This window comes from Ammospiza nelsoni, chromosome 1 (assembly GCF_027579445.1).
Source record: "Ammospiza nelsoni isolate bAmmNel1 chromosome 1, bAmmNel1.pri, whole genome shotgun sequence".
Taxonomy (NCBI): Eukaryota; Metazoa; Chordata; class Aves; order Passeriformes; family Passerellidae; genus Ammospiza; species Ammospiza nelsoni.
In genome coordinates this window covers 136,841,278-136,853,726 of record NC_080633.1, presented here as the reverse complement: position 1 = coordinate 136,853,726, position 12,449 = coordinate 136,841,278, and the positions used below count along the sequence as shown (strand labels likewise).

The following is a 12,449-nucleotide window of genomic DNA, read 5'->3' as shown; positions in this document are numbered from 1 at the left end:
GGAGTTCAGTATTTCACATTCATTCCTTCTGAATTCCAGTTTGCTTTCTTTGAATCACCTGTGCAATCTGCCAAATTATTCTGATTTCTGAGCACACTTACCAGTTTGTGAACACAGCCTGTCCATGTTGCACCACCTGGAGACCTCAAACTTTGTATTCCATCAAATACACTAATGGATATTCTGAACCAGGAACATGATGTAACCTCAGAAACTGCATTAGAAAAAGTTTTTTTAGATTCTCCCCCTCCCTCCCTTACCTTCCAATTTTCTGTTGGCAGTATCTTCACCATATTGTCTCAGCATGTATTTAATAGTTCAATTAGTCATACAGCAAAACCTCTGATGGCAGAATTCCTGTGCTACAGCTCTGCCTCAGTTCTGTGCCTGTATCACTGAACAATACTTTTCCTCTCAGCCTAAGAGTGTAAATCCACATCTCTGAAAGTAGAAACTACACCAATATAAATTATCCATGACCTCATTTTTAAAACATAAATGCATCTGCCTTCAATCTCCCAAACAATGCCAACTTTCATTGCTTATTAGCCCAGGTCTCCCACAAACAGCCCTGGCACTGTTACATCACTGCTTAGCCAAGGGAAAAACACCTCAGAATATTTCCATTGAGCTATGACTCGCTGTCTCACAAGGAGTGCTGAGCTGAGCTGAGCTGTGCACATGGTGAGTACCCAAAACACACCCAGCACGTCATCCAACCCATGCTTAGGTGTTCCTCTTGCACCTTTAGCTCACCCAAGCTCCAGGAGCTCGCAGTTACTGCTAAAAGGAAACCCAGGAGGGCTTTCCCTGACCTGGCAAAGCAAATCAGGAGAGGCTGCAGGGCTGCCCAGGCCTGTTGTGTCTGAATCCAGCCCAAATGGGTTCCAAGGGCAATGATTAGCACAACTATCTGTGCACTATTAAAAGGATGTGGTGTTTGAATAACAAAGTAAGTATGTGCATATTACAAAGTACCTGAGCCTATCATCTTTCTAGCCTACCGGTAACTTTTTATTCCAAGAACTACAGGATTCACCAGCAGGTATAGAATACAAAAGTATTTATTAACTTTCATGAAACAGAATATGGCTTAAAAAAGTCTTATTAGGTCCCTCTTGAACTTTCTCTCTTTCTCTAAGAAGGAGAATCAGTCTCTCATGAAAATTTGTGAAAATTGATAAAAAAAAAATATTTAACCCAAATACAATCGTCTTATAGAATGCTATGTGAACTCTGGGCAACAGAAGCTAACCAGTACATGGAAATAAAAACACTGCCTCTACACATATAAAGAGAAGAGATAAAAAGTAGCAGAGATTATTTATCTCTATTATTAAAACTATTTTAAAATTTTTAAATAAAACACTTCCTAGGTGTAAACAGTACACTGCATAAAACACAGCTAAAGAAATTTAAATGCATCCATCATTTCAATTCCCAGACCTAGTTAAATCTGACGTATTTCTCCTGTGGATTCCTGAGCTCATCTTGCTTTCGAACAAACCACCCGTCAGGAGGAAGAAATATGTATTTTTCAGTATTTTAATTTTTAAACTTTTCAGAATTTTTAAAATTTTAGCAAGCATCTTTCAAAAACATATTCCAATGTAAGCTTAAAGAAAAAATCCTGCCTCTGTCAAAATAATTCGCAAACTTTATTGGATTTTTAAAAGCCTAATTACAGGACAAAACATGCATTATGCATTTTGCTAAAATTCCAAAAACAATTGCAGAATTTAATCATATTAAAAGGCTCATATCCATAATAAATACCACCAGCTTAAAAGCAGCCTGAAATTTTTCATGAGTTTTAGTATCAGGCAAATGCAAATGTTCTACATACTGTTGTTCTTTTAGAAGGCTGACATTACGTTGCAATGGTTAAAGCAAGAAACAGGTCAGCTGAAGACTAAAGAAAATCCCTGTCTTTTGAGGAGACCTACACTTAGTTATACAATACTGCTCTGGAAACAGGCTGTCACCAAAGGCTTGGCAATTGGCTTCTGCTCAAAACATACTCTGCTTCTAACATTCTTCAAAGGATTAAACCATAATTGATTCTGGCAATACATGGTAAGCGTGATGTGCAGGGGGTTGCCAGTGGACATGGGGCCCTTACATAAAGGGCTGTTTTCTTTGTTTAAAATGGAAAAAAGAGTGGGAGGTGTGGAGAACAGTGAAATACAAAATGAGTCAGAATCATAAACCATATTTTTGAATCAGATTTCAACAACCACACATGCAAAAAGAAGGCTTCAAAGGTTCTTCTGAATTGCTAAGACAATTCACATGTTCTTAGTTCCATAGAAAAAGATAGAAGCTATAGTTATGTACATCCTTCTAACCACTCCAAGAGTATTTCAAGTTGAACTTCAGAGAAGCCATCGGTATCAGTCTGAAAGTGATGGGGAACGGATTGATCGTGCACTGGCTGGACTGTTAGAGAAAACAAAAGGATCCTTTTCCTTTTCTTTAGTATCATGTTTATGTTTATGTTTATGCTTATGCTTGTGTTTCTTCTTCTTTTTCTTGTGCTCATGGTGGTGATGGTGATGGTGGTCGCTGTGTTTTGAGGAGTTGGACTCTTTGCTGAACACAGAGAGTGGAGCTGCTGAGACAGGGTGCATGTTTATCTCCCCTGAAGATTGTTCCTTACCTGAAAGAATGGATTCAGTGGGATTAGCAAATGTTTAACCTGCATTGTTTCCAAACATAAGGAATTCTGAAACATTAGATAAAACCTACATTATCATTTAAACATAAAATCATGGAATCTGTTACAATGTTTGTACCATTTAGCTTCAGAGAAGGTTCAGAACAGTCCATTCAAGTTCTCACACTATGACAATTTTTAGAGATGATCCTTATTTCCTCAATAGCATAAAAGTGTCCCAGACAACTGGGAACTGTAAAGAGCTCTAAGAAACTTTAAGTCATACTAGCTTCCTGAAATTCACTTCTAAATAGAGTAGGAAGGCCACTGAATGATGCGAATATAATTGCTTGTGAAAATTCTCATATAAAGTGCTAAGACTGGCATAATAAAGTGCATTTTTGGGATGTGAACTCTTTTTAGTTGGGAGGTAAAGCTCCCTGCAAGAACACACAAACCTTTTGATAGTGGAAAACTAAATTGATTTTTCTAAAAATTGCCTCTTGCAACCAATTTAGCTTATTTCAAAGATCATGCAAGGGTTTTTTTCTTGAACACAACCAAATCCCAATAAAGATAACGATACCATCTTTATCACTATATATTTCACAAGTAGACTAGAACTAGCTATTTACTGAGCAAGCCTGGTATCTGAACCTGAGGAAGGAGATATGATCCATGACATCTCAATTCAGGAATGACTTTTTCATTCTCTCTCTGGCTAATTTAATATTTCATTATTTCAGACAGCCTGCAATAGCTCCAATAGTAGAGATTACAGGGCATTACTCTAAGGATACCTTTGTTGAAGAGTGGAAACACTTGGAAGGTAGGAATACTGATTCCTTTAGTCAGAAATTGAATCAAATCACTCACATTGCAAGGATGCTTTAACAACTCCATAAATGTAGAAAAGCACCAGCAGACTTTTGAAGGCAACTAATCCTTTAAGTATTACTTACAACAGAGTTTCTTCATTACTACTTTAAATATGGGGCTTTCTCCCATCCAGTTTTTGGTGAAAATATCCCAATTAAATAACAAGAAATGATGTTATTTGATGTTTCTGTGCAGTTATCTTTTTCTGTATATTTGAAAACACATTTATTTCCCAGTACATCTTTTTGTTGGTTGGTTGTGTAACTCTAAAGGCAAGAATGATTTGTCTATGGTAATGATTCCTGGAAGTCTAAAGAGACAGCTCCTTGTACTATGACAAGCAAGTATTGAGAACAATTTCCATGCAATCTTTCTATCCTCACCTGAAAGACTGAAGACTGATTCAATCCTGCATATATATATGAAAAAACTCTAGATTTTCCTATATATGTGCATACATATATGCACAGCTGTTCTGGATTTTGTTTGTTTATAAATATGTCTGGGAAAAACAAAATCTACATCTATATGAAGTGTTTAGAAGTCAGAATAGAAACAGAATTTTTCTTTTTTTTTCAGTGAGGATAGTTAATAACCTACTACAGGACATGGTGGAATTTCTATTGCTTGAAGTCTTAAGCAGCAAAATGATGTCTTTCTAGAAATATGTTTGGTCTTAACCAGAAGAGAGGAATATGGTGCAATATAAAATTCTGTTGAGGTTATGAAGGAGGTTAGTTTGAAGTACAATAGTTTTGCATAAACTTGAAATATATATCTCTAATATAAAGCTATTTTAAAGGCTTTAAATTTTATTTAATCAGACCTAAGCAGCAGTAAGCTCATGTTACCAATGCAAAAATTTATTGTTGGAACTCACAACTTTACTTTTTTATGTATCTTATGGCAGGTAGAGGAGATGCACACCAATTTCAATTTCCACTTGCTGACTTTAATGCATTTCTACTACCATTTTTTTTACATTGTCTGGTGCTATTCTCAACAATGAAGACAAGTGTGCAAGTATACTGCATTTGATGCAAAAAGGTACAAGACTGCTTTACTATGTAACTATTTCCAATTCTATTTTTAAAAGGAATTCCTCCCATATCTAAATCTATCCCCATAACCTGGGCTTCTTCCTCTAAACATCCACTGTTTAGACAACTTTATTTAGCAGCTGCAAGAATACAAAACCAGCCATTAAACAGATGACACAATGGTGAAAAAAGGAGTATATCTGGCTCAGGGCATTAGAAAAGGAAAGGGTGGAGGTTGTATCTCAGAAAGCCAAAGCAGGCAGTATTTGATACTGTTAAAATAAGCTGCAGTAGTTACAGGTGAACTGTGGCAGTGACACAAACAGAGCTCCCAGAAACACAGAAATAAAGGTCTTGGCAAAAAGCCTGAAGACCACTGGTTGGTTGTATGGAAAATGTACAAAAGATGACCTAAAGTCCTGAAGACATTCTCATATGTTCTCAAGCTACAGGCACATGATACATTAATATACACATGGCAAAATCAAACCAACTTCAAATAGAAGAAAAAACCCACACAACATGACACAAACTCTTAAAACTTCTAAGCACCATTAATTCTGAATTGTGGAGTTATTTTTGTATGGAAACTAAACCTGTAAGTCTAGACACTACAGTTGTAACAACCTCAAACTGAAGCTAAGCCTCTGAACTTAAAAAACTTTAACCAGAACTGGTATAAAAACACTGGTTAAAGTCTGCAGGGATGATGTAGCAGTAGTGTCAAGTGAAGATGGAGGATGCAACCAAACAGACTTTCCTGACTCTGTTACATGACCTGCCACTTGTGCTAATTTCCCGCAGTTTACTAACTTCCAGCTCTGCTAAGGCAACACTGTATTATCACCTCATTACTTATTTTAGGTGTGTTATTCAAGAAATCTGTTTGTTAAAGCATTTTAACACCAGTGACTGGGGTAAGTGAGGGAGCAAATGCAACAGTAGTTGAAACTATCAGGACCAAAGGGTGGTGGTGACCACCTAGAGAGGCAAGATGATCTTCAGGAAAGGGAGAAATGAGATCCAACTGCAACTCAAGGGCTACTGACACTAAGGGAGGCAGTAAACATTGGTAATATGGAAAAGACATCAGTAAGAAATGAAAGAATGACATTACAAAAATCTGCTTCTACTGAGCCAGCAACAGGAGTACACACACCATTTCTTCAGAGAGCCACAATTGTGACACTAGTCTCTTGGGTTTTTAAATGCAAAAATAAAAGCTATCCAGAAAATTTCCTCCTACTGTTAAAGAGTGCTTTGAAACCAAGAATCAAATATATCGATCCTGGATGATGGCTCCAAAGGACTGGTCACAAACTACTAAACTCAGTTGTGTGCCAAAATGGACAGACCTATAAAAGCTCTATCAAAAATGTTACAGATCTCCATGCATAAAATTCAGTGTTGAATCTACAGAACCTTTTTTCTTCCTACTTAAAGCCTATGCCAGGAACATGACAAGTGTAGTTAAGGAAAATAAGACTAAATAGAAATTGCCTCACAGGGAAGTATAATCATCCTTTTATCAACAGGGGAAGAACAGCAAAGAGGCACAGAGCACTCCCTCTTCCTGCAGGGAACCCACTTCTTCCTGGCACAGAGAGCATGACTGAAACCCGGGTTTCACAAACACACAAACACAAAATAAGTGGAGTGGAGGGCGAGCCCAGGAGCTCCTTCTGAAGTGGTTAGTAGCATTCCTTGGAAGAAAATGCACATACATGTGTCTGTCCACATGGATCTCCTCCTGTTTAGGATGTGGAGAGGCCAATGTAATTGTTGGGTTTGTGGTGTTCCAGCTAGCTGGGTAGGTGCTTAAAATTAGACAAGATTATGATCCTATGGGGGAAAGATCAGAATATTTGTGTACCATTTGCCTCAGGGACAAATACAAATGCTGTAGATGTTGTGAGAGAGAATAAAATATGAAAACACAGATGCTGTAAATTAAAGGGATTTGGATCCTGATAAGCATTAAAGTAACATTTGCTGTCATAATACAAATTGGTGTCAGATAATTCTAACACCCTGTTCACTTAAGTTTTAGTGCTCATTGGTGCATTAGCATTGAACTATACTGTTGGGTAGAGTGTTTCACCTATTTTTCCCATATTTTGTTTTTGAACTTTTACAGTATGAAAACCTGTAACTTGAGACTTTAACATGCCAAAAGGCTTCTGTGAGATGTTTCATATGGTCCCTCCTATGCTTCTGATTTTGTGTGAAGAGAGTGGGATGCCACAAACTTACAGCCTCTGTTTCTTTGCATGGCCAATAAACGTAAAACAGCTGGCTGATACAGGATTTTTACAAATTGACACTTGTTTGAAATCCCATTTGCACCCTAATTTACTGAAACATCAGAGAGGGAGAAGACAAGTTCACAAATCACAGCAAAGTCTGAAGCCCTTGGTCCTGAGGACAGGCTGGTGCTGCAGCACCTGACAAGGACAGGCTCTGGGAAGAGGGGGAGGTTGATACAAGTGCAGAAACACTTCATGTGTCTCCCTCAGAAGCCAAAGAAAGCTGACCAATGAGAAAGGTAATGCACTCTCTTTGCAGAGCAGCTGACGTGCATCTCTGACTAGCATTTTCTCTAAAGAGAAAACATTCAGAAAATGGAAAATACCATAAAAACAGTTTCAAAATGACCCTGTTTTTCCTTATTTCTTCTTTTCTTTTTAGTGTTACTCTGGAAACATCCAAGACACACTATTTTTTAATTTAATGCTGTGTTTATGCATCTGTTGAACCACCAACAAAGTACATAGAAAAAGTTACCAAGCATAAATGATTTCAGGTTTCCAGAATGCCATGTCCTGTAATTAGTCTAAAGCACCAGAATTTTCAAATTATACATCTCTGAAAAGGGTTATCAATTTTCTCTCTAGAAAAGTGCTCTTTTAAGGTCCATGGGACAAAAATTAAAGTTTGAGGGTGAAAAACAAAGGTCTAGTTAAAAAAACAAAACCAGCCAAAAGGTTTTCTGAAGATATGGTAAACAAATCAGTTAATTTGGAACCAACATAAACATTTTAACTAGTTAAAATTTACAGATTAATTTGACTTCAATTTTTTAGTGGGATTTAAAACCAGATAGACAATTTCTTATACCTATACCACAGGTAAAACTCAAGTATTGTATAGACAAGTTGGTGTTTTAACTAAAATGCAGTTTTTACTGGTAAAAAGTTTGCTTTTCTCATCTGACTTTCATTTAACAACTATATTGCCTTAGACTAAAATAATATCTTAAATGAGGTGTTACTTTTACTATATTTATTTTAGTATTCTGGAACTTTCTAGTGAAATCCCTGTTTTTGAAAGAAAGAACATCTAAATCAGGAAGCCAATTCAGAATACTTTGTGTTCCTCTATCAGTTTCAGGTAGTTCACTTGAAAACTTGCTAGCCTTACTCATCCACTAGATTTGAGAGTGATTAGTTGTTTTCTCAGAGACATAGCTACAGTATTTTTTTTTTTTATTAAATCATGGAGTTGCCACACTGCAGCCACATACTGATGCAATTCTCATTTCTGTTGTCACTATCTGTAGGGTTTGTTTCTATTAAAGCTGCTTTTTTTTAGAGTAAATCACTGGAAAACACCATTCCTTGTGAAGTGTACTATTAACCACATACTACTTTAGTGAGACAAATTTATCTAAAACCTCAAAGCCTATGAGCTACCACTTTGGAAACAGTTATATCTTGAGTAATAAAGTGTAACAGATACTGTATTAATACTATATGTTACGAAAAGGTATTCTATCAGAACAGTTGTAACAACATTTACCTCCTTAGAATGTAAAGCAAAAAGCCATCATTGTCAGTGGTGCCCTCAAATTCAAGAAGTGTTCATTTATGTATTTGTCTGTGTGCTGATGTTTTCAGAGCACTTTTTGGCAGAGAGCCACTAAAGGGTGGACTTTGAGGTACTGGTGCACTCTCACCTAACTGCAGAGGACTGGGCTTCTCACACAGCTTGGACTGAATTCCTATTTACTCCTGCATCCAAACTCCAGGTGCAGTGATTTGCACCCCAGGCTTGGATCTGCTGCTGTAAAAGTACTGTTTAAACATAATAACTACAGTAGTTTACACTTTACTGCAGCATATGCAGTATGTCCAGTTTCAAAATGTTTCAGAAAAAAGTCAATCCAGATAAACTATAATTGCCTGAAAGTGCAGTAACTGTGATAAACAAGACCACAATCTGATCAACATTATGACTGTGGTCTAGACCTCCAAAGTTTCATCTACACAGTAAACAGAGCAACCACAAAGTCAGCAGCACCAATTTCCAATTTGACTATCCCAGAAAACTGCAAAAGATTTAACAGAATGGCCAAGGAATCTGTTTGATCTGAGTCTGAATGCTCAGGATGTCCTCAAAGCTCACTGCCCCTGAATGTCATCAGAAAAAGAATGCCAGTGCACTAAGACAACATCACTGTATCTTATTTTTCTTTCCTTTGCAGAAATAAAGAGAGAATTGGATGCTGCTTTTTATCAACTTTCAAACCATCAAAACTAGTCGGAAAAAGTTCATTTCCAGCCTACAGCCAGGCATTTATTTTGGAAGCAGAAAAGACCAGGCCAATCAATAACCACTGACAGATACAGCAGAACCTTTTAAAGGTTACTTCTGACATACTGTACTTTCAGATGAGTGAAATATTAAAGAAGTGTACCTTTATCTGATTTCACTGAAGTCAACAAAGCAAGACAAGTCACCTTGCAGCCTGAGAGATCAAATCTGTTGCTTACAGAAAATCTCATCTTGAAAGTCTTTTATCTTAAGATTTAAGTGAAGGGAGTGTTCCTAATATTCTTGATGATTAATAGCAAATAAAATCTGTTCTCACATTAGAAATGTAACCTTGCAGAGCCTTGGAGGTTCAAAGGAGGCTACCAAGTTTCCAGCCCTAAGGGCAGATGAGTAATCATCACAACAGCATTCTTTAAACAATTCACAACTGTTTTGTTTGTTTGTTTTAATAGTTTCTTGATAAAATTATTAGATTCCCCTATAACTGCCAGAGTCCACAGTTTTACTATCATAGTTAGGATGCTTTAGTAGGATTTAAACCAATTATTTTCTGTATGAACTGGGACAGGTGTTGTAATTATAACACTGAAACCTGTAATCCAGCACGTGTTGTATTAGAAAACTTTTTGTTATTGTCTCAGCCTTAACTTTCCACATCCATGGGCAGAACCATGCAAAAACATTCTCACCCTCACTCCCCCACTTTTAAAGGAAACCCCGACTTTTAAAGGAAAATATTTTCCTGTTAGGGGGGTTACATCAACTTGACCAAATCCAAATGATCATTTGGGGTGGTCTGGGAAATGGAAAAAAAACAATAACACAACAATCCAGCAAAAAATACAGATACTACAGGACCCAACGTGAACTTCCTCCTGGCAGCTGCTTTTCACATGCTGTGCTCAGCTGATGACCTAACACCTCATGTGACACGTGGGGACAGAGCCCACAGCTGGGGGAGGAGCACTGTGGGCAGACTAAGAGCTCACTCCTTCCAAGGAGTCAGAACTGAGGCAGATTTACTAACAAGACACTGAGACCATTTCAGAGCCTCCTGTCAAACTGCTTCACAATAATCACTCCCTGAAATGCACCCATCCTCCATCACTGCTGTAAAACCTCACAGGCCCTGGGATTCCTTTGTAAAACAGAACACTGCTATGTGTGAACAATTTTATTTATGTATGCTTTTATTCTTCCCCATCTGTTTCTTCTCAGCAGTATACCATTTCCTAAAGATTGAACTAGCTTTATATACTCAGTCTGTAAAGCATATATCTCTGCTTCTAAGAAAAATGCCATGAATAAGAAAGAGGTGAAATTTTAGAAACAAAAAATATGTGACGTGGAACTGTTTCTAACCACACAAACAAAAATAAAAAGAATAAAATAATCTGAAGTGTTTCAAAACAATGTTTTTCAAAGGCTTACTATTTAAAATGAATTCTGGTGCAAAACCTGGCATTTGTCTCATTATTACCTATGAAAGAAAATGCATCCGAGCGTGCTGAATGTGTAAACAACAGAGGTGAGAAGGTCATTCAGGACACAAGTGAGACTTGAAGCAGCTTGTGTCTGCTGGGGGTCTATAAAAGCACCAGTTAAGTGGCCACTGCTCCACTCTTAGTCAGACTTTACCCTTCCTGACCCCCAGCACAAACTCAACCCACAACAGTCCCGGAGCACAGAGCTGGCGCACAGAGGGTCCCCTAAGTCCCATTTGTGATGGATTTGGCAGACTTTTGTTTATGACTTTATATTCCATAGAGTGTGTAAATCTAGTGAAAAATTTGTTCCAAAATATCATGTAAGAGTTATAGATACTAATCCTCAGCAGATCAGCTTTGCACTTGCATGCCCTGGATGCTTTATTCTGTGCCACAACAGAAAATGTGATGGTTGATAACATTGAGAACAAACTCAAAGCAGCTCTGAGAAGTTTAAACTAAAGCTTTGCAGATATAGGCTCCTAAGTTCATGAGAGTAACCTATATGCAACCTGCCCCTTTACCCTGTTGAAGTTAGTAAAAAAGCCGTGGGTTTTGCTACTCTAGATACCTAACAGCAAAGCTGTCCTGGTGGAGTTGGCTGTAGGCACATGTCATTAACTGAAGGCCATCTGGAATCCAGAAACTAGACCTCCCTGTGTTTTAATGTCCCCATATGACCTTAATTTCTTAGCTGAGAAGTGACAGGAGTAACATTTTATTAAAAAAATAAAAATCAAAAGAAAGAAATAAACTCCCTTAGTGGCTAGAACATCTGCCAAGGAAGGAAAAACGTTATGTCCAAGGCTCATAACGGGATACGAGCCTCCAGCTTCTGCACCACTGGCACCAAGGCACCAACCTCAGCAGGATCCTCAGGGCAGCAGCTCCCACCAGCCCTTCTCTTAAATGGGGCCACTAAACTGCCTGGTCACAGGGAAAGCAGGTAAGGTCACCTGCCAGCATAGCTCAGGACCTAGGGCAACTCAAGATGGAACCAACATTCCAGATCCTGCTGCTAAGGTCTGTTTCTGTTTTACACTGGGCAGTCACTGGATAAAAACAGAAAAACAACCAAGAGGGTAATTACTCTGAAATCTAAACACAAAAACTTCACTTTTACACAATACAGTACTGCAACCTTAAAATCTTGTTCTGAATCTCTATGGAAGATCCCTCAAAATGATTAGTACATTGTCACATGACCTCAGCTTTGCTCCACTGGCACATTCTGGAACTGAACTTCAGACACATGGTTAAAACATTTTGAGAAAATGAGACAAACCAGCAATTTTTTTAGCTACAGACAGAGAAACAAAAAAGGTGGAAGTTCAACCTGTTTTAAAGTTTCTAAGAAACACTATGCCTTGAGAATAATTTTGTCAAGTATTGTATAAAAAAAGATCCTAAGAGAAGTAATTAAAGAAAGTAAGGGCTTGAAATGAAACAATTTCACTCACAGATGCAATCCTTTCAACTTTCTAAATATCTTCTAAATATCTTTGAGGCTTTAACATTTGCCAATGTTAAGGTATAAATCATTAATATCTGAGAGGTTTTTTAATCTGAGGACTCTTTCTATTTTTTTAATCTTCAAAATTGTTTTTAAATGACAACAATTTCAAAACAAGTTTTACCTAATTACTTATGGGATTCTAATTAAACTTGGTGCTATTCTATTCATTCCTTAGCTTTTCACTTTCATCAGCATGATTTATACTTTTCTTAGATATGTGTAAAAATACATATGTATACACTTTTCTGTGCATCTACTGAAACCTAAAGAAATATTCTTATGCACCCTTTCTGCAGTTCCTGGAATTCCAGTAACAT

General features: G+C 37.4%; 1 protein-coding gene across 4 annotated transcripts in view; it reads right to left on the bottom strand.

Moving 5' to 3' along the window:
* Nucleotides 1-1,046: 1,046 nt before the first annotated feature.
* Nucleotides 1,047-12,449, bottom strand: part of TAF2 (TATA-box binding protein associated factor 2) — a 59,980-nt gene continuing 48,577 nt past the window's right edge. For all 4 annotated transcript variants that reach the window (XM_059476077.1, XM_059476099.1, XM_059476109.1 and 1 more), the window contains one exon: nucleotides 1,047-2,659. In XM_059476077.1, coding sequence (XP_059332060.1) covers nucleotides 2,394-2,659 — 266 coding nt within the window. In that variant the 3' untranslated portion in view covers nucleotides 1,047-2,393. The remainder of the gene's footprint in view (nucleotides 2,660-12,449) is intronic.